The 22,099-nt window shown below is 47.2% G+C and overlaps 1 protein-coding gene across 2 annotated transcripts in view; it reads left to right on the top strand.

The window, feature by feature from the left end:
• AQP10 (aquaporin 10) overlaps positions 1-22,099 on the top strand; it is a 135,025-nt gene that overhangs the window by 68,327 nt on the left and 44,599 nt on the right. For both annotated transcript variants that reach the window (XM_078671644.1, XM_078671645.1), the window contains exons 2-3: positions 10,930-11,056; positions 11,499-11,636. In XM_078671644.1, coding sequence (XP_078527770.1) covers positions 10,930-11,056; positions 11,499-11,636 — 265 coding nt within the window. The remainder of the gene's footprint in view (positions 1-10,929; positions 11,057-11,498; positions 11,637-22,099) is intronic.

Here is a 22,099-nt window from a genome sequence, read left to right as displayed (position 1 = left end):
CCCAGCTGCCTCTTGTCTCACTACACCAACTGGAAGTCTAGCAGCCCCAGGCTGCAGCCCAGATGTCTCTTGCCGCACTATTGGCACAGCAATGTCCTCCGCAACCACAGGCACAGCAATGTCCTCCGCAACCACAGGCACATCATCCACACCAAAAGTAGCTTCATCAGCACTCAGAGTGTCTTCATCATCAGATGAAGCCATGTGTAGAGAAAACTCACTACCTGAATCTTCACCTCCCACCTCTGGCTCAGAATCAGAGTCAGTCTCTGGACCATGGTCAAAGGAAGAATCAAAAAGCATTCCAACAACTTGCTGAGCAGTAATCCGGCGGCTAGCCATTATCCTTACAAATAAAGGAGTCTGCACAAACAACTCAACAACCCCAACACTGTGCAAAGTAAGATAAAAAATGTAAGCCTTTTTCACAAAAATCTATATTTAGAAAAAATATGCAATTCCCTTACAAGACACAACTACACTCACCAGCACCTACTCTACAAAGACACTGCAAATAGGCAACGATAGCCCACTAGAAAGAAGAAAAAAAACTTACATCTACAGAAGGACACATCAAAAACAAATGCAAAACATGTTTTACAATCACAAAAAACAGAAACCAAACATACTCGTATTACTACACACTTTGCAAAATAAACAATTACATTACAATTGAACAAAAAAGAGGTCTCTTACCAAACACATGCAACTACAGAAACAGCAGAACAACAGAACCACCAGTAACAGAACCGCACACTGCAACAATCTAAAGAGAAAAAAAAGACAATACACATTAGAAGAAACAAAAACAACACACATTACAACAGGCTATGTCACAGGGTATGTCACAAATGGGGTGTCTGTCCCCAAGGGGGGAAGATTATAAATCATTATAAACGGGGGCCCCCTGGAAGCAACCCTACGGAGGGCAGAGAGGCCAAATAAAGACACGGCAGAACATACTTTTGAAAACAAATGGGCCCAAGGAAGCAACCCTTCCAAAAAAAAAAACCTGGAGTCTAGTGGGCTTTTCTATCCCCCCTGGGTCCAGAAACGGTAAAAAAAACAGCCGATCTGCCCCCAGGGGGGGCAGAACAGTCTACAATATTTATAATGCCCCCTGGAAGCGACCCTTGCCCAAGGGGTCGCTTCCTTTATAAATATAATAAAATCCCTGGTGTCTAGTGGGCTTTTCTACCCCCTCTGGGTCCAGATGCAGCCCAAAAAATGGCTGATCTGCCCCCAGGGGGGGCAGACAAGTCTAAAAAATAATTATGGGCCACTAGGAAGCGACCCTTCCCCAAGGGGTCGCTTCCTTTATAATTATAAACAAATCCCTGGTGTCTAGTGGGCTTTTCTGCCCCCCCCTGGGTCCAGACGCGGCCCAAAAAATGGCTGATCTGCCCCCAGGGGGGCAGACAAGTCTAAAAAAAAATAAGGGCCACTAGGAAGCGACCCTTCCCCAAGGGGTCGCTTCCTTTTCAATTGTAAACAAATCCCTGGTGACTAGTGGGCTTTTCTGCCCCCCCCCCCCCGGGTGCAGATCGGCCAAAAAAACGCCCGATCTGCCCCAGGGGGACAGAAAAGTCTGAAAAATATGTTATCCCCCTAAGGAAGAGACCCTTGCCTAAGGGGTCGCTTCCTTTATAAATATAATTCAATCCCTGGTGTCTAGTGGGCTTTTCTGCCCCCCCTGGGTCCAGATGCGGCCCAAAAAACGGCCAATAGGCCCCCAGAGGGGGCAGAAAAGTCTAAAAAAAAATAAGGGCCACTAGGAAGGGACCCTTCCCCAAGGGGTCGCTTCCTTTTCAATTGTAAACAAATCCCTGGTGACTAGTGGACTTTTCTGCCCCCCCTGGGTGCAGATCGGCCAAAAAAACGGCCGATCTGCCCCAGGGGGGGCAGAAAAGTCTGAAAAATAATATGGCCCCAAAAGGAAGCGACCCTTGCCCAAGGGGTCTCTTCCTGCACAGTCTAACATCTCCAAAACACAATCCCTGGTGCCTAGTGGGGCATTCCTGGTGCACGATCGCGACGCTGTGCGCGATCGTGCACCAGGAATGCCCTGCATTGGGACATCAGGGGAGAGGAAACACAGTTTCCTCCCCCCCCGATACCTCAAGGCACCGAAAAACGCCCCCCCCCCCCGCCCCACCGGAGCAGCAAACACTAACCTCTGTGCTGGACGCGCTGGAAACAAATGGCTTCCAGCGCGTCCAGCACTTCCTGATGACGTTGGTGCGCGCTGTGCGCGCTGACGTCACCAGGAAGCGTGGGGGGCCAGGGGGTGGAAGCGGAAAGTCTTCCGCTGCCACCCCTGCATACAGGACCAAGATCGATGCCCCAGGGGGGGAGCGCCAGCGCTCCCCCCAGGGCTGTACTGATGACGGAGCGGTTCCTTCATCAGCACAGCCCAACTGATGCTGATGACGGAACCGCTCCGTCATCAGCATCGAAGGGGTTAAGCAGTCCCCACCACTTTTCCTGCTTTCCTTCCCCCTCCTGCAGCTGTGATTTCTGCTTTCATTCAAAGCAGACAAGCAGCACTGTACTGACAGGTCCTCAGAGAGCCCTGTCAGCCTGGCCTGGCAGGCCTTCACGACATAGCAACAGGAGGTAACAAGTTTTGCTATTAACTGTTGACTGAACTAAATAATGGAGTCTCTCTACCAGAGCCGTATCTAACAAATGTATTCTCAGAACCTGTTTTAGGTTTGAAGACTCTCCTTCATGACCTGAAATATTTGTGTATACTTTTTCCTGGGTTCCGCAGAAATCCTGGCAGATGCCCCTGAACCTGGAAGCAATGGGTAAGACCAACCATCCTCTCTCCCCATGCCACATAGAACAGGGGAAGACCAGTGCATCATTAACACGCATTGAGATCTGTTGGCTCTGCAATGGCTTGCTGCAGATAATCTTCCACTTTTAACACTATGCTTGTCACCTTCTCTGCTCTAACAATAGAGGTGTTCTCAAGTTTATTTAGAGCTAGGGGACTTATTTGCTCACATATAGAATGGCAAAGGAGTCAGAAAGCAGGGAAATGCTCAATGGTCTCCTGTTTGGCAGCTCTTGTGTGTTTTTTGCAGGTGGCTTGGGAGGATTACTTTTTTCATGATAAGTAATTTTTTGGGGGGGAATTAGAGAACATGGTAAGATTGCCCATTGTATCTGATAATACTTCCCCAGTTGTTCACTTTAACAGAATAGCCCTGGCATTCAGACATATATTTGGAAAGGGTGAATCTGCTATGCCTCTATTAGGTTTTAAAAAATCTATCCTGCTGCTAGTTGGAAGGCACATTATTAGGCCTCACATACAAAAGTGCACTGCTTAGATAGGCATAGAGCTCATTGGTTGGCTTCACTATCACTCTCGCTTGCTCGCTTGTCATTCGTTAGCATGTGTGGGCTCTCCTCCTGCTTCTTGTGTATGTCCCTCCCCAGGAGCGCGACTGAAGTATTTGCTTCGACCACAGCTTTATTTTGCAGCACTCTATTTTGGGATCAAGCATTCCAGGAGACACTATGTGCTCTCCCTCGTAAACTCTTCTTCTCCCCTCCGCGCCAGTCTATCTCAGCCTTGTGCTTCTTATCCCACTCGCACTCATTTGCACTTTCCCACCCATGTGCTGCCGCCTTGTTCTCTTCCATGTTATTTTCATTTGTCCACTCATGTTGCTCTTTCCCACCCATGTGCGGCAACCCTGCTCACCTACATGGTGATTTGGTTTGTGCACTCATGTTGCACTTGCTTGCCTTTGTGCTCCTCTCCCCTTCTCTATATTGCTATTCATGCATTTGTGTTGCTCTTTCTCGCCGTGCGTTGCCAGCTTGCTCTCCTGCGTGTTGCTTTTGTTCGTGTGCTTTAATACAGTGGCAGCTGCTACTGAACGGGGGTGGTGAGGCGGGCTGATAAAAACAAAGATCACTTGCCTGTCTGCGCCGCCTCTCCTCTGTCCTCTTCCCTTCCGGACTTCAGCAGCATGGAAGTGCCCAGGTTCCCAAACTCCAGACTTCCCTAATCCAATCAGGACACTGCTGTCACCAGCATGACAACAGCATTGTGATTAGTCTGAGTGTCCCGTTTGGCAACTCAGGCAGTGCCTGGGGCAGTTCTCCACCTGGCTGTACAACACAGCCAGGTGGAGAAATGCAAAGTGCGCAAGTCTGTTTGGCTGGCCCAAGACGGCCAGCCAAACTGTCATGTGCACTTATGGTGCACCAACCACTCCTCTTCCCTGTGACCTCAGCCCCTCCCTAACCTGGCCACGTGGCCCGTACTAAAAATAAAAAGATAATAATGTTGTGTTATTATCATTTCATTTTTCCTTTTTTACACTCCTCAGATATTCTCCATCACCCTAGTGGAGGAGCCGGCACTGCTTCTGTGCCCCAACCCGCTGTCTGCCGTGTTACTCTCGCACGTCCGTACGTGTGCTTCTGACCCCACCATGCTCTCCCTCGTGTTGCTGTCTCGAGCCCACGTGCTTCTGTGCTTTCCTGCATGTTGCCCTCATTCGTCCTAGTGCTTCCCCACCCCCCAAATGTTGCAAGTGTCAGAATCCCCAATTTCGATTGGTCCCTAAGTAGGATAGGCTAACACACCAATCACAATTTACGTCTACAAGCCGAGTTTTACATATTTTGGAACCGCCTATTGAATTTGTGGTTCCCATGACCGATTCTACAGAATACAATAGGAAAAATTACATTTGTTTCGAATGTAACATTTTTTAGCTTCTCCGGCTGGGTGAAGGTGCATCTTCCCAGGCACGTCTTGGCAGGGACCTTCAGTTGGCACCCTGTCAATGCCACCGGCAGAATACGGTCATGCGCAGAACATCATCTTAATATGGAGTCTTGAGCCTTGCATCAGACCCTCAATACTACGGTACATGGAAAGTAAGCGAAAACAAATTAAAACATAGAATATAAATGATTTCACTGTATACTATGAGTAGCTACTTTATACTCCTTAAATTGAAAACTATACTATGGCATTATAGTTAGTGCAACAGACAAGAACACGAAAGCATTTGCGCAAGCTTCACCACGTTAGGACACAGACAACCATTTTAGACGCAAGTACGCATGCGCACATTTTCCCACCAGAACTGCAACTACGTCACGTCACGTGAGTGTGACTAACGCATGCGCAGAAGAAACCCATCAAGCGGCGGCCATTTTTAAGGACACGGGTTAATTGTATTAGTAAACACATAGGCAAGCGTCATTACGACACTCAAATATAAAGATAAAGGAAAATTAGTAAGACGTACAGGTTGAATTATAGGATTAAATGTTATTCGAGGTTCTTGATGTCAAGCAAGTCGCATAATATGCGAAATCTTGCTTCATCAGGTATACCCTGATATTGAGGTGTGTTTAATATTCAATTATTTTTGGCCTTATAAATCCACAAAACAGAAATTCAGAGTCTGTGGTCCTTTAAAGCATGATTAATTTGTAAGTATAACCTTGCATTGTTTAACTCCCCTCAAACACTTCTAGTGGCTATAAAAAGACCATCCGATTTGAATTTAGTAGGGAAGTCAAGGAGTATAATTAAGCGTAATCACCTCCATGTAGCTTCAATTCCACCCCTACTTCAGAGCCATATAAAATGCTTTAAAAAACACAATGCTGTAATATGGCCACGTCATTTTTAGGCGCGTGCATTCAGCACACAGGTGCCAACCAGCAAATGACGCAACAGCACGTGGCCTTTTTTTCTTTATCTTTCCTTCATGCTGTACAGCATCAGCAAGAATGAATGCTGCACAGAATGCAAATAAAACATTGACAGAGCCAGTAGATCTCCAACCTATTGGCCTTGCCAATGCTTTTTTCAATTGATGGAGAGTGGGTCAGAGGTACGGGCATGTTATTAGACACAGACTACTGGGCCCTTCCTTCTGATTTCAAAACAATATTAGAGGCATTGTAACTTATAACCAGGCCACTGGATTTATGTGGCAGGGGTGGACCAAATTATGGGGGAGGGTTGACTAAATTATGCATCACGAAAAGGCAAATTGTGTGGCACAATTTGTGTTGGTATTACCTCGTTATTTTGGCTTTAATACATATATTACCACATTCTGGGCAAAACGTTCACCTCATTAGTAGCCGATTTATACCCAAATATGGAAATGAGTAACAGAAAGGTGAAAAGTGAACTTTTGATCCGTTTGAGCTAGAAACAGCTTGTTTTTGCTGAAATCTTCAGATTATAGATTATGTGGCAAATCCATAATTATGTGGAACATGCCACAGACCAGAAATCTTGTCATTCAAGTGGTCTTTCTCATAACCTGCAAGTTAAGCACATATGTATTGAACGACCACACATGCCTCCAAGCTGTTTCTTTGAGTTTGGAGCATCTAGCCTTAAGGTGACACACTTCCTGTAGCACGGGCCCAACCCAATGATCTATAATTTTGTGCCAGCATTTATCAAGATGTTTTGTGTATATCTCATAGATGTGTACACGCAAGGATAGATCTGAAAAGCTAGTTCAGAGCCAGAATACCATCATTTCTCCCCTCCTCATGCCTGCTCATCCCACTGTTTCTTTGGCTGGGACCACCTTAGTGATTGCGATAAATTATCAGACACACCTCCCATGTTACAAACTGAAGTAAATAATCCAACTTCACAGTGGGACATTCACACACGGGCAGTGAAATGGGGGCGCCGACACAGACGTACAGATTCCAATAACAACTCGAATGTATGTGTTTATATATGTAATGTAATGTAATGTGTATTTATAGAGCGCACTACAACCCATCGGGTATCCTGGCGCTAAAAAGACAGAAAAGACACCTATAACAGAGACAGTGTGCATTAAACTCTGGGACAAAGCCAGGTTTTTATTTTCTTTCAAAATGACAAAAGTTCTTTCATCTGCTGCAGCTCCGTGGGCAGTTTGTTCCAGAGTCTTGCTGCAGCAACACTGAAAGCTTGCCCCCCCAATTTAGCTCTTCTGACCAAAGGTACTTTCACCCAATTACCTGAGGAGGACCGAAGGCAACGGGTGGGGACATATAAGCTAATTTTTTTCTGCAATGGTATAGGCCCCAGACCGTGCAGTGCCTTGAATACGACACAGAGGGATTTGAAGTGAATCCTCTGCAAAACAGGGAGCCAATGCAGCTCCGCTAGAGCCTGAGAGGAGGATGATAGGCGAGGGCGCATCAAAGCCAACTTGGCTGCCGTATGCTGAATTCTATGTAGTCTCCCAATTAAATACTTAGGAGACTCCAGCAGCAGGGAGTTGCAATAGTCCAGCCTTCTCATAATCACACTCCTTACTACCATAGAGCGTGTATGTGCAGGGAGCAGGGGAAGGACTTTCCTGAGGGACCTGATAAGGGAGAAGCAGCTCCCCACGGTCTTATTAACTTGAGTTTCCAAGGTCAGCTTCTCATTAAAACAGGTTCCCAGATTGCGAACTGATGTAGATGGTGCCAATAGGGGATCAGCAGCGATAGGCCAGAAGTCGGCTGGGAGGGGGTAGGGCACTCTCCCACCCTCAATACAGAGGACCTCTATTTTATCTGCATTACATCGCAGAGATTAGTTCCTAAGCCAGTGAACCACATTCTGCATGCAAACATGTAAGTTCTCCAATGGGGATGCCTGTTCTCCCGCCAGAGATAGAATCAGCTGGGTATCATGTGCATAGTTTACCAGGCCTATGCCGTAAGATTTAATGACATCCACCAGGGGACGCATATAGGCATGAAATAGAATAGGGCTGATTGCAGAGCCCTGCGGTACACCATGGTGGATCTTGGTAAACTTGGACTGAAAAGGAGGAAGAGCCACCGCCTGGCATCTGTCAGACAGATATGAATGGAGCCATTTCTGTGCCTGGCCAACTACCCCAACTCCTTCCAATCGTTCCAGGAGAACCTTGTGATTGACTGTGTCGAATGCGGCAGACAGGTCCAACAGGATCAAAATGGCATGTTGGCCCATGTCTGCACGCAAACGAAGATCTTCCAACACAGTCAACAGGGCGGTCTCCGTCCCATGTCCTGGGCGGAAGCCGAATTGTACGTCATCCAGTATATCATTTGCCTCCAAGAACTGGGAGAGTGCCCTGGTCACTAGGCGCTCGATGATCTTCACCGGATATGGAAGGAGTGAGATAGGCCTGTAGCTCTTGAGACAGGCTGGGTCAAGCGAAGGTTTTTTCAATAAGGGGGAATCAACCGTTTGCTTCCATTAGGAGGGGACCACCCCGCTACACAGGGATTGATTGCATAGCTGCCTTAATAAAGGAAACAGCTCGGAACCTAATGCTTTCCAGACCCTGTGGGGAAGAGGGTCCAATGGTGAACCAGAGGAAACCCCAAGAGCTGTTTGATCAAAAACCTCCACGGAAGGAATGTCAAAGTGATCTAGAAGAGGCTTCTGAACCGAGGCCTTCCTTATCATCCTCCAGTCCTCCTGCCTATCCTGTGAGGGGCCAATAGCCCCATCAAATGTGCTGTCCCCCTCTAGTCCTTCAATCATTTTGCAGATCTTATTATCAAAAAAGGTGGCCAGGCTACTGCAGAGTTCCTGCTTGGGGAGAACTTTATTTTTAGTGCAAGCAGGGCTAGCAATATCATTAATTATTTTAAAAACGCTCTTGGAGCTATTAGGGGCCCTCAGGATTACATCTGCAAAATACTCAGCTTTAGTAGAGGCAATACTTTTCTTATAGCTAACGATTTTCTCTTTCCAAATAGCTTTATCTGTATCAAAATAGCCCTTCCTCCACCTTCGTTCTGCTTGTCTACAGTCAACTTTTAACTTTTGCAAATCAGCATTATTCCAGGGCGCTGAGGGTTTGCAACTTTTTTTACCATCTTTGGAGGGACAAGCTGGGCAAGTTGGTCATTAATGTGTGAGCAGACGGGGGCATAGTTATCCTCCACCTGTTTCCAGGTTCAAAAGAACCTTCAAGGTGGAATACTGGGGAAGCACTGGCTTTCTTCAAAAGACCTTTCCAGTCCCTGCTAGAAAGCATCTTGTTTCCTTCGTAGCAGGGTCATTCTGCTTGATGTTAAACACATCAAATGTAATCAGGTGGTGATCGGACCAGCCAACTGGTAGAACATTCACTACTTCCAGTCAGGTCCAAAATATGCCCCCCGTATGTGTAGGTTCTACCACCCATTGTGGAAGAGACAGGTACATACACGATTGTAGGAGATTATTGTACCCTGGGTCCATGCTCCCGTGAGCCCATAAGTTAAAATCCCCTACTATGAGGAGTCTAGCATGTGCAAGAGCCATATTACTAAACACATCAATCAGGTTTTTCTGTTGAAGGAGGCTGGCCACCCCCAGGGGCCTGTAGCAAATACCCGTCAGCACCTGGTGCCCATGGTCTTTTAGAGCAAAGCCCAAAAGCTCGACCCCTTCAACCACGTCAATATCCACAGGAGAAAAGTTCCACACCTCCTTAAATAAAATCCCAACCCGTCCACCTTTACCGCTAGAACGTGGCTTGTGAAAGGCTTTATAGCCCTGAGGACTCGCCAGGCCCAGTTCCAAATCAGAGCCAGGGTGAGTCCAGGTCTCAGTCAGCACCAAGGCATCTAAGTCATGAGACTCAAGCAACAGCTGTGTCTCCAAATAATGTTTACAGAGGGACATAACGTTAAGCAGACCACATCTTAAGGAGCCCCTTCTAGTGAGGTTAGCTACAGTCCCTGCTGGAGCCACTGGTTGAGGTTCCCCCCCCCCAACACCACCCTGCTCACCTATTGCCCGTAGAAGAGTACTCGAGTACCTAAGAGTAGGAGCAGCAGGAGGATATTTTCCAAAATCAGCAGAGTGGCTGGCGCTGTGCTTGGCTGGTGCTGGATGGGCACAGACGGGCTTGCCTTTGGCGCGCTGCCGACGAGCATCCGCTGCGCATCAGCGCCCTTACTATATTTATAGCTGTTTTGCGGGAGCTCGGGAGAAGACTATAGCGCTTCATATCACTCATCTGCCATTTCTATGCACTATAAATAAAAGGTGTTCCAAAAAACCTTTGTAATGGTACTCAGTTTACCAAGCGTTCAAAGGGTGGAATGCTGAGCCAGCCCTGGTTGGGTTTAGATGTGTGGCTTATAGATCACAACAGGTTTCAGCAGCGAACTTTCAGCTCACTGAGCCATCCTGCAGGCAGTAGGACACTGACACTAGAACACTAATGCTGACAGGGGGACACTGGCAGTGCACAAACACTTGCCGTAGGGCACCGACACCAAGTCGCTGACAGAGGGGCACTATCCTGGAATAGTTGACAATGATTACCCCCCCCCCCCCCTCCGATGCTTGGGTATTGATATGGATCACCGATGGGGTGGCAGCAGGTGGACACTGACACGGGGGCACAGCAGTGACACTGAGATACTGATAAAATGCCTGAAGCTGGAACAGTGACTTCTGGACACAGTAGAGCACACACACATACTGTCACAGACTTACCAACTCTGGCACTGGGAAATTGACGCAAGGACATGGCATTGGCACAGGGACACAAACACGGACGCTGGGAGCCTCATACCAGGCCACTGACACGGACGCATGTTCACTGAAGCTGAAACACTGGTGCAAGGACACTAAGCAGGTGAACGCCAGCACCAGGACACAGGCACTAGGATATTGGTACGGAGACACTAAGACTGTGTCCACACTGGCACAAAGACACTGGCACTGTTATGTTGTTATGGTAGAAAAATGTTGGGTTGTTCATTGAAATGTTGCCACCTGTCATCTGCTTGATGCTACTGAGCCTCTCACCTATCGCTCCCTAACACACCAGAAGATGTCTCCAAAATCGTGTTGTGTGCTTAGGAGGATGAGTGAAGAATGGCCTTGCTGTATTTTGTTTCCATGTATACATGGCTCTTTTCTTTTTTTCCTGACAGCTGATGACCAATGGCTCCACCGCGCAGGCCGTGACCAGCTACCATACAAAAGGAGGCTACTTCACCATGTACCTGGGCGGCGCGCTGGCGGTCACCATGGCCATCTACATCTCGGGCGGCGTCTCAGGTACAGTGCGGCAAATGCAGACCTCTTTACATGATGGGGCCTTCTCAGGAAGGGCTTGGCTGTCAGTAGGTTCCTTTTTCTCTTACTGCAAAATAAAAAAAATATCTTGAATATTTCTAGACCAGCTTGTCCTCTTTCTGTCACTTCGATCATCTATGTATGGATCTCCCTCACATGATCTTTAGCATGTACTCTTGCGACAGATTCTTCTTCCTTCACTGCTGTTCTTCCAGGAGACTTGAGGCCTACAAAATGTTCCAAAACAGAACCTCTGCTGTTAAGACTGATCGTTGGACACTTTGAACCAACCTGGGTACACCGTGCCACAGCGGTCCTTTTTGGTGGCTAAAAGCGGGATAGACTTGGGTGGTGTAGAAATGTGGCATCAGAAAGATGTGAGAGGCAGGGCTACTGACTGATCTCTTTTGTTGGTCTTCTCCAGGAGGGCACCTGAATCCTGCCTTCTCGCTCAGCATGTGCCTTCTAGGACGCTTCCAATGGAGGAAACTACCGCTCTTCGTGGTCATACAGATCGTTGCATCATTTGCTGCTGCCGGAACTGCCTATGCTCTTTATTACGGTGTGGTAACCCAGACCCCCCTTATATTGCTGCCAGGCTTTATCCTATATCTCCTTCCTTCTGCTGTCTCCTCACTTCATTTTGCCTCTTGCTGCCTTCTTTCCCCATTTGTCCTCCAATCACTTAGTCCAAGTGTTCCTGCTCCCACTGCTTTGTAGGTGTGTATAGTGGGATTTATGGGATGTCAATCTAGGTACAAATCAAGGGAGTATGGTACAAAACAAATGGGGCAGGGGCTATTCAATGCTAGGTGACCATAACATGTGAGGTGGGTGCATGTCGACAGAGGATTGTAGCTGGTGTGTAAGTCAAGGGGAGTTGTCAGTGTAGACATATTAGGATGCAGGAAGATGTATGTAGGGAGGTGTCTCAATTGTTTCAGTGCTTGTGGAAGATGAGGATGGAGGGGCATCAGTTGTCTAATTTCGACTGAGCTCTTGTTCCAGATCCTGGGGGGAGCCGGAGAAAGTTTTCTCATTCCTGAACTCTTGAATTCTAGTATTGCAGTGAGTCCAGGTAATGAGGCGTCTTTGTATAGAGTGTATTGCAAACGATACAACACTTTTTAAAGGTATAGCAGGCCGACAGAGAGAGCCGATGGAGTTCCCTAAGAGCCTCTGAAGACTCAAGATGAGGGGGCTGGTCACTTGGCGGAGAATGGTTTTTGGATTGTCGTGGTGGGATACCGACATACGTGTTGGCAGGGCACTGCTCCCATGAAGATGCAAGAGGACCAGACCTTCAATGGTAGATCTTAAGACTGTTTCAGGAAAAGAAGAACTTTGCCATGCAGTTTTCATCTTCGCAATGATATGGGTCTTGCATCTGCGGGGAGTGTCAAAATTGAAGTCAAGCGACCTGGTACTGATTGGCAGTTGGAGGTCTGAAGCCATCTTGATGCATAGATGATTGCATCTTAGTTGCAGTCTTGCAATTTTACTTGTGGTTTTATATAACACAAACCAAATCTAAGTGGGTATCGGACCACTTTGCAACAATTAAAATTGAACAAGATATATGTTTACACGAAGAAGAATATCTTGAGTTTGTTGCTGTTAAGTCTCAGCAGAATAAGGATGAACTTGGTTTTCCTTGGGTTGAGTTTGAGGTAACCCTTGGACTGTCTAGCTTGGTAGGGAGCAACGCCGTTCATAGAATGTCAACATTGCGCATTAATTGAATTTTCAGGCACAGTTCAGTGTAATCACTGCACTTATGTATTTGATGTCCTTGTCTGTCAGAACTGTTCAATGGATCTCCATATAGAAATTGACGATCGGCTTAGAAAGAATTGAGCCGTAGGGTATGTCACAGGTCCTGGAGATGGTTTCTAACTTGAAAGTGCCCATCTGACTAAGGTGGGCTGTTCGGTGGGTATGTCTTGAGCAATGTAGTATTCTTCCTTTGAGGCCCTTTGGTGGAGAGGGTGCTTACTAAGGGCCACAATATTAAAGGCCAATGAAACATTGACAAAAACAAGAGGACCATGGTTCCCACGATGTGTGATGTGGAGTACTTCGTTGATCTCTCACCATTTGCTTACACAGAGCAGTCAAGTTGTGTGTAATTAATAAACTGCAAACAAGGAGATGATGGACGGAGCACTAAAACTTTTCAGACACTCACCTCCAGTCACAGATCTGGGTTGAATTCATCATCATTATTTAGCTCACCTTACCACCTCAGTTCAGACCCAGCTATATGCAAATCAGTCTTGACCCTGTGCCTCATGGGAACAGTCCAGTCGAACTGCCAGGCCAGATCTTCCCTGAACCAGAAACAAGCATCCTGGGACCGTTTTCTTGGTAACACTCTTCATCAGTCAGGCTAGCTTGAATCCAGGTGCTAAGTGAGCAAGGGACCCACGTCTGGGCATACCCTGCCAACTGAGGGTGAACAAAGCAAACACGAGGAGAGTGAGTGTTTGAAGAGTTTCAGTGCTCCGTCCATCATCTCCTTGTGTTTGCTTTGTTCGCCCTAAGTTGGCAGGATATGCCCAGACGTGGGTCCCTTGATCACTTTGCCATTGGATTCAAGCTAGCCTGGCTGATGAAGGGTGAGAGTCTGAAAAGTTTCAGTGCTCCGTCCATCATCTCCTTGTGTTTGCTTTAATTACTAAAATGCTCAAGTCAATATAGCTTTTAGTTGCTTGGATTTAAGAGGCAACACTAAGCTAGTCCCTCTGAGAACATTTTAGTGGAAAGTCATGTTCTCAGGGCATTCTCCAAGGCATTCATTGTGTTTTGAGATTAACCGCTTATAATCTAGTGAAGTATCCTATCCTACAAAATATAATATTGATTATGTGATCTCCGCTGAAAAGGTGTGTGAGGCCCTGTTCAGCGAAAATGTAACAAAGAGCACAGACTCAACAGCTGATGGTGCAATGTTATCACCAGACCAGGACTTTGGGCTTAAGTGAACACTTACAAACCTCATAGATGTATGTACTCATTTAATTGGCTTTTTATCACTGTATGCCATTTAATTAGTTCCACAGCTCGATCCCTCTTTTCCTCCAAATCCTTGCAGATTGCATTTGCCAAAGATGCTGGACTACTGGATCTGGAGCCTAATGGTTGTTTCTGGGTATGCCGTTGATGTTATATGGGTGTAGCACCGAAAGATCCTTCCATTCACCACAAAACGTTATTCCGGCTCATCCGCTGGACTGGAAGTCGGTGGAGATTATGTTCGGCAGTTCAAATATGGTCATTACTGTTGATATCAATTTTTAATATGACTGTGCGTGTATTGCATCTTTTTGGTATATTCCTTAATTAAACTCTAAAAAAGCCACATTAGGGTAGATGTGTGAGGTATGCATTTCAAAGACAGTCTGAAGAGAGGGCAAAATAGTGCCACCCAGCATAGACTGTAGAAGTAGCTTCATGGTTGTTGCTCTCCTCTACCAACCAAGTGAAGGTTCATTCAAGACTGGAGCCTACAAAAAGATGTGACCCTCAGTTTGTTGTAGCATAGAAGGTAGGGCTATGGCACACAGCCTCTGCATAACTTGTGGAAACAAATATGTGTACGGCGTTTAGTGTCTTCTGTAGGGGCGTGCCGCAAGTTATGCTGAAGACCAATACAGCCTAGTTTTAACATCAAATGTTCTTGTAAAGCTCGCATTACCCTTGGGGCACCTTGGCACTGGATAATAGGTAATTATTGATACCCAACATTTTGGTACTCATTTTTTCAACCTCAGTAGGATGAAAGGCTGACTGGATCTCTGGGATTTGAAATCTGTGGCCATGAGATCAAACACAGGTTTCTGGAGCAGATGTCAGTCCACTGAGACACATAGGGCATGATATAGATCGTGGCGGATGCGTTACTCCGTCACAACGGTAACGGATATCCCGTCTGCTGAAATATAAATCCCGTAGGATATAATGGCCCATAGTCTTGTCTTGATTTCAGCTCATGCCTCTTTCTACCATCACCCTACCCTTCCTGTCTCTTTATTGCTTTCTTGCATGCTCCTTTTCATCCCTTCTTTCTCCCATTGCCAATCTTCTCCTATCTTTCTCTTCCACCTTCTTTGTCACTTTTCTTCTCTCTCTTTTGTTCTGGGTCAAAATCTGATGATAAAAAATAAGTCATGGGCCCAAAAAATGTATGCACCTGCAACCACCTACTCAAATTAAGCACTGTGCTCAAGAGTGTTAGGAGGCGGATTGCCACTTACTCCAGGGGTTTCGCCTGTAACAGGTTTAGTTACATGTGAGGTGACAGACCCCAGTAAACTTGATCTTTCAAAAGCAGAAGCCTTTTGGGATATCACCTGATTTCCCCCATTGTGGAATACCAGCACCCGCAGTTCTCACTTGGCATCCCCTGATGTTCCACTGTCTGAACAGACAGGATTAGATTAGATTACACTTTATTGAACTGATTAACACAGAGAGTATATCAGCTGGTGCTTCCAAGAAGTAACTTGTGCCATACCCAGTAGCTATCTTGGCAAACCCTTATGATTAATAGTGCTGGATTAATTCCTTTTAATTATTGAACATACCTGACAGCCACCTTTCCTCTCCTAAGTGGAAGTTGCACCCCTATAATGTGAGCCTTCCAGCACACTTGGTGGAGATTAAATCAGTAAAAGATTTTTTTAAATGACATGGACACAAAGGTTATTACGTGACAAGAAAGTCTGCATTAAGCAGAAGGTAGGTAAGATTTGATCTGGTAGTCAATAAGGCAACTAAATGGACCAGAGGTTTCGGTGAGGAGTCACTGTCTACGTTTCTGTTACAGTCAGATTCAAGCCCTTTGCCTCAAGCAAGGAAGAGTTGTGGTTTAGATGGTACAGTGAAGAATGTAGAACAAGCATTGGCAAAGCCAATAGGTCTTGTTTACACAGAGTTATTGGCTTTGGCAATGTGGTTTTGCCACATTGTACACTAGTGTGGCTGCTGTACCGCATGGCTAAAAGTTAGTGATGTGAAGAGTCCTGGAGTGGAGTGGGTGAAGTAGAGTGTTGTAGACTGGATTTGTTGGAGTAGAGTATCATAGAATGGAGGTGGAGGAGTAGAGTTGAGTTGAAGGGAGTCGAGTTCAGTGGCAGAGAGAGTCGTAGAGTACAGTGTCATAGAGTGCAGTGTCGTAAAGTGCAGTGTCGTAGAATGGAGTGACGTTAGAGTTGAGTGGGGTGGGTGGAATAAGGTGGAGTGGGTTGGAGTGTGGAGTGGATTGAGGTAGTGGGGTGGATTGGATTGAGGAAGAGAAGACTGGGGTGAATTGGAGTGGGTGGACTGGATGGGGTGCATTAAATTGGAGGGGGCGGGTTGAAATGGGGTGAGGTGGATTAGATTGGGGTGGATTGGAGCAGGGCAGATTAGATTTGTTTGGGGTGAGGTGGATAGGATTACATGGAGTGGTTTGGAGTGGGATGAATTAGAGTGGAGTGGGTGGATTGGACTGGTGGGGGTGGATTGGACTGGAGTGGGACGAATTTGATTGGAGTGGAGCTGGATGGGGTGGACTGGAGTGGGGTGGATTGGAATGAGGTGGGCTGGATGGATTCGATTGAGTGCAGTGGGAAGGGGTGGGCTGAACTGAGGTGAAGTGGATTGAGGTAGTGTGGGGTGGATTGGAGTAGAGTGGGTGTATTGGACTGTAGTGGAGTGTGGTCGATAGGAGGCTGGTGGACTGGATGAAGTGGATTAAATTGGATTGGGGTTGAGGTAAATGAGGTGTGGTGGATTGGATTGAGGTGGGATGGACTGAAGTGGGGTGGACTGGAGTGGGGTGAAGTGGGGTTGGAGTGGAGTATATTGGATAGCAGTGGGGTGGATTGGATTGGATTGAGGTGGATTGGCTTGAGTAGGGTGGATTGGATTGAGTTGGGTGGATTGTATAGGGGTGGATTGGATTGGAATGGGGTGAACTGGATTGAGGTGGGGCAGATTGTTTTAGATTGGAATGGGGCAGATTGTGTTAGATTGGAGTGGGGCAGATTATTTTAGATTGGAGTGGGGCAGATTGGTTTGGATTGATGTGGAGCTGATTGGAGGGGGGCAGATTGGAATGCCGCAGATTGGAGGGGCGGGTTGGAGTGGGTCCAACTGGAGTGGGGCACATTGTTTTGGATTGGGGTGAGACAGATTGGATTGGGGTCGAGTGTTTTAGATAAGAGTGGGACAGAGTGTTTTGGATTGGAGTTGGGCAGATTGTGTTGGATTTTAGTGGGGCAGATTGTTTTGGACTGGAGTGGGGCAGATTGTTTTTGATTGGTGTGGGGCAAATTGGAGGGTGCAGAGTGTTTGGATTGCAGTGGGGCAGATAGTTTAGGATTGGTGTGGGGTAAATTGGACGGGGCAGAGTGTTTTGGATTGGAGTGGGGCAGATAGGAGTGGAGCAGTGAGTTTTGGATTAGAGTTGGGCAGATTGTTTTGGATTGGAGTGGGGTTGATTGTTTTGGATTGGAGTGGGGCAGATTGGAGTGCGGCAGAATGTTTTGGATTGGAGTGGGGCAGATTGTTTTGGATCGGAATGGGGCGAATTTGAGGGGGATAGATTGGAGTGGGGTGGGTTGGGGGGATTGGAGTGCTGTGGACTGGAGTGGATTGGGTTGAGTGGTTTGAATTTGAGTGAGGTGGATTAGAGTGAAGCAGATAGTTTCGGAATTGAGTGGGGCAGATTGTTTTGGATTGGAGTGGGGTAAATAGGAGTGGGGCAGAGTGGGATGGGTTGGGAGGATTGGAGTGTGGTGGAGTGTGGTGGACTGGAGTGGATTGAATTGGGGCAAATGTCTGGGTTGGAGTGGGGTGGATTGGATTGGTCTGCTGTGGATTGGATTGAGTATGGGGGATTGGTGTGAGTGAGGTGGGATGGATTGGTGTGGACTAGAGTGGGGTGGGTTGGATGGGGTAATTTGGAGTGGGGTGGACTTTAGTGCATTGGGGTGAGTGGGTTGTATTGGAGTGAGGTGTATTGAATTGGTCTGTGGTGGGTTGGACTGAGTTGGGCGGATTTGTGTGGGATGAGGTAGGGTAGATTGGCGTGGACTGGAATGGGGCAAATTGGAAATGGGTGGATTGGGGTGTACTGCATGTTTATGTGTTAAAGCATCATTTCAGAAATTAAACAATGTTGCTTTGCAATAAAATGATCCTCATCTTTTGAGAACAGCCCCCAAGAGAAAAAACAAAAGAAAACATGAGTGCAAAGTGAGAAAAGAACAGTTGACAAAATAAAAGAAAGTTAACTATAGAACATAAATCTTTGCAATCTTGTTTGTCCTGCTGGGCACGTTTTTGCCAGTCACTCGCCTTCTGTTTGCAGGGCACCAAAAGTTAAACAGAACAAATGAGTACCTTACTCATGTCAGGAGCAGTGGACGGGCACTGATTAAGCTGAATCAATCAGTGCTTGGTCCATGCTCCACAGAGAGGAACGAAAATGAGGTGAGGCCCGCCTAGATGAATTACGAGGTTGTAAAGAAGAGTACCACGCAAGCCAACAAATGGTAAGCAACATGCTGGCTCTAATGCCTTTTTTTGTTAACAACAATGTCTTGCAAGTGAGTTGTGTGGCCTAGTGCATTCTCTTGCAGGCTCAACCCTAAACAAGCATTTACAATGCAATGGTTTTGCCTTTGTTAAAGTTAGAGCTATTGGCATTGCTCTTGACATTATTTTTATTTATGTTTTTTTAACATAAATAAATGGCATTGTCATTTACAATGCCACTAGCTTTATCTCTCGCAAATGACACACACAAACACACACAGAGCCCCCCCACACACACACACAGAGCCACCCACACACACACCCACACAAAGCCCCCCACACACACAGCCACACAAAGCTTCCTACACACACAGCCACACAGAGCCCTCCACACACACCCACACAGCACAAGCGGGCAACAGGGGCACACGGAGGCACAAGCAAACCACTTCATAAAGATATACTGAACTCTAGCTACAAACTTTAATAGAGCCACCCGCGACCAACTGCATCAAAGAGATTAAATACAACCCAGCGTCCAAGGCAACCAATTTCTACGTACTGCAGATTTAATCCACAGCATCAAATAAAGCAGGTTCTCTCCCATGTCCAAGTTGAAAACCTTATTACAAGCCAGCAATGAGACAGTACAATTTAAGAGAACACTGAAATTTACCTGCAACCAAATTTCAGGAAACCATAGCTAAATAGTTTAATTCGGTAGCAGCAGATACAAAATAGCATGGCCAGTCTAGAACTGTACCTCAGGATACATGTAGGTCTCACACTATAAATTTGAGGGATTCTGTCCCCCTTGGACACGGCCGGCATGGTGCTGGTGGGGAACGACGGAGACGGCAGCGGGGCTAGGGCTGTGGAACGGGGCCGGGAAGCAGCGGAGGAAGATGAGGGAGGCAGGGGGGCGGGGTTACAGCAGAACGCGCAGAGCTTCTGAGAACTGTGACAGGAACTACACAAACCAGATTGCACATATGGACGTGGATACGCGCCACCGCTATAACCATGTTAGAGTCAGGCAAATGCTTTCTAGTTTGTCATTTTCTCCGTTAGTATAAGGGCGTGACCAATTAAACTGACAACCCGGCAGTTTTACCGCCTGACCTTGAGATGGCAGCCATCGACGATAGCTTGCACAGGCACCAGAAGAATGTTTATATAGAACAAAGAAACTTGCAAATGCCTTCCATCAGCGAGGCCAACCCAAAGCAACGACCGCGTTCCCGGCCAATCAGACACATTAACAGGAGGATGCATACCTCGCACTAGGCTCGCCAAGCGCTTCGAAACGCGGCCTCGGTTGCAATGCCCCGAACGCCAGCGTCTACACCACCCGGCCCGCTCTCCCTCCCAATGTCCCAAAAAACCTCCGCTCCTCGTCTCCTCCCGCCATCGCAGAACACCCGCAAGCTGACCCCCGAGCACAGCACTCACCGCAAACCGAGGGAAAAAAGGCAGCCAATCACCGCGCAGGTCGCCCGGCGAGCCTCCCGCAGCCTGAACCAATGGTAGCGCGGCTCCCGGGTGACGTCAGCGGTTGTTCCCTCGGCTTCTCCGCGGCCCCGGGGCTGCGGCGGTGATTTTCACGGGCAAAACGGCTGTGCACACGACGGCCGGAGCAGGAAGGCGGGCATCAGGAAACAAGCGGGAGGGGGCGGGAAAGGGGGAGGAGAGACGCAGCGCCATTGCGAGGCCAGCATCAGGAAACAAGCGGGAGGGGGCGGAAAAGGGGGGTGGAGAGACGCAGAAGTGCCGGCAATGCCGGACCAGATTCGGGGGCGTTCCCGGCTTTCGGCTGACGTCGCGTGACGTCGGCAAAAGCCAAAGAATCTCGGGAACGCCCCCGAATCTGGTCCGGCATTGACGGACAGGCCCCTCGTCCAATGGCTATGCTCCATTTATGGAGCCAGCCAATAAATGACGAGGGCCGACCCAAACCCACACTACAGTTCTCATTAGGTTTTCGCCTGCGCGAAAAAGCTGCGCAGAGCGCAGCTTTCGCCAGGCAAAACCTAAAAAGAGCAGCTGGGTTGGAATCCCAGCTTTTACCACTCTACGAATTCATGTGATCCAGAGCTGGTCAAGTTATTATTTTGTGTTTGTATGTAACGCAAACTCGGTCCTTGAGAGCCGTCAGAGCGTTGTGCATTAACCAGTGCAAGTTCGAAGTTTACATATGAGTTGATTATGCCAGCAAAGAGAGCCTCCTCATAGATGGGTGGTTATATAGTTCATTAGACTAGTGCATCCACTTCAATGTTTGACCCTTTGTTAAAGGTTTGCTGTTTTTTAGGGCTCACTCCGCCTTTCATCCTTGGAGTTCAAGAAAACAAGCGTCACTGAGTTAGGAAACAGTAAACATCAAGTATAAGTCTATAGTGCCAAGAAACCTCTGCTGGTGTGGACGTGCGCTCTGCAAATATGCTTACTATGATACATCAAGGGCTTGACTGAATCAAACTTTGGAGCAAGAAAATGTGTCTCCCAGTACCTAGGTTCTCCTACCTGACTGTAATTGAAAATGTGTAGAGGCGATTCAGTTCCAGGTGTGTGAGTTGCGAATGGACATTCATTTAGTAATGTACGTGCCCATTCATTTAGTAATGTACACTCCCGTACCCCTCTGCAGATAATCTCAAACCAAGCCTTCTTCTTGCAAGTAAGTGACACTGCCCACTCTACCACCAGGGTAAGACAGTACCTCAATGCTAAAAAAAAATAGGTTCACCTTCTAACTAGTGGCCCTGGGGCACAGATGAAGCTGCAACTGCACCAGTAACATGCATAACAAGAAGTATGTTCTTGTCTAAAACGTGGGCAGAGGGCGTGTGTCCTTTTCAGTTCCTATGTTAGTGTTCACCCTTGGGTCAGTCCTTTACCAATAGGGAGGGGTAGGGCTATGATGAGCATAATTGGTCCATGCCCTGTGCATTTACTAGAAAGACCAGGTTCTTTTATAGGTCGAGCCTGGGCAGTGCATGCATTGCTTTGCGAGGCATGCTGTATTGAGGTACGGCATAGAAGCTCCGTCCATCTTTTCCATTGCCTCCTTTTTCTGTCCTTGCAAAATGGTTGCTTTTCATTTGTGAATAGGCATAGTGCCTTGTCTGCATTTGTTTCCTCCCATAACAACTGGATTGTTTACGTGTGTTGTTACACGGTCTGCTTTATAAGTCGGTGAGCACTATTTTCTTTAATGAACTTCCCCTATTCCGCCCACGACATCGCAGCAGACCGCCTGCTTTTAACTTATTTGTATTTAAATTATAGCTCGGTCCACTATAACTGTAGCGGCTGCACTCATTTAATGATTTAATTTACAGTGCAGGCCGCTTTCAACTTTAGCGGCCGTGCTTATTTATTTAATCAATTAACAGCACTGGCCGCTTTCACTTTAGCGGCCGTGCTACAGAATCTTTTTAATTAATTCATTTTTTTCCGCTTTAGGTGAAAGCGCACCATACGCGCTTTCACTTTTAATGT

Source organism: Lissotriton helveticus, chromosome 12, assembly GCF_964261635.1.
Source record: "Lissotriton helveticus chromosome 12, aLisHel1.1, whole genome shotgun sequence".
Lineage (NCBI taxonomy): Eukaryota > Metazoa > Chordata > Amphibia > Caudata > Salamandridae > Lissotriton > Lissotriton helveticus.
Note: the sequence above shows the minus strand (reverse complement) of the source record. Positions and strands in the feature narration are given on the sequence as shown.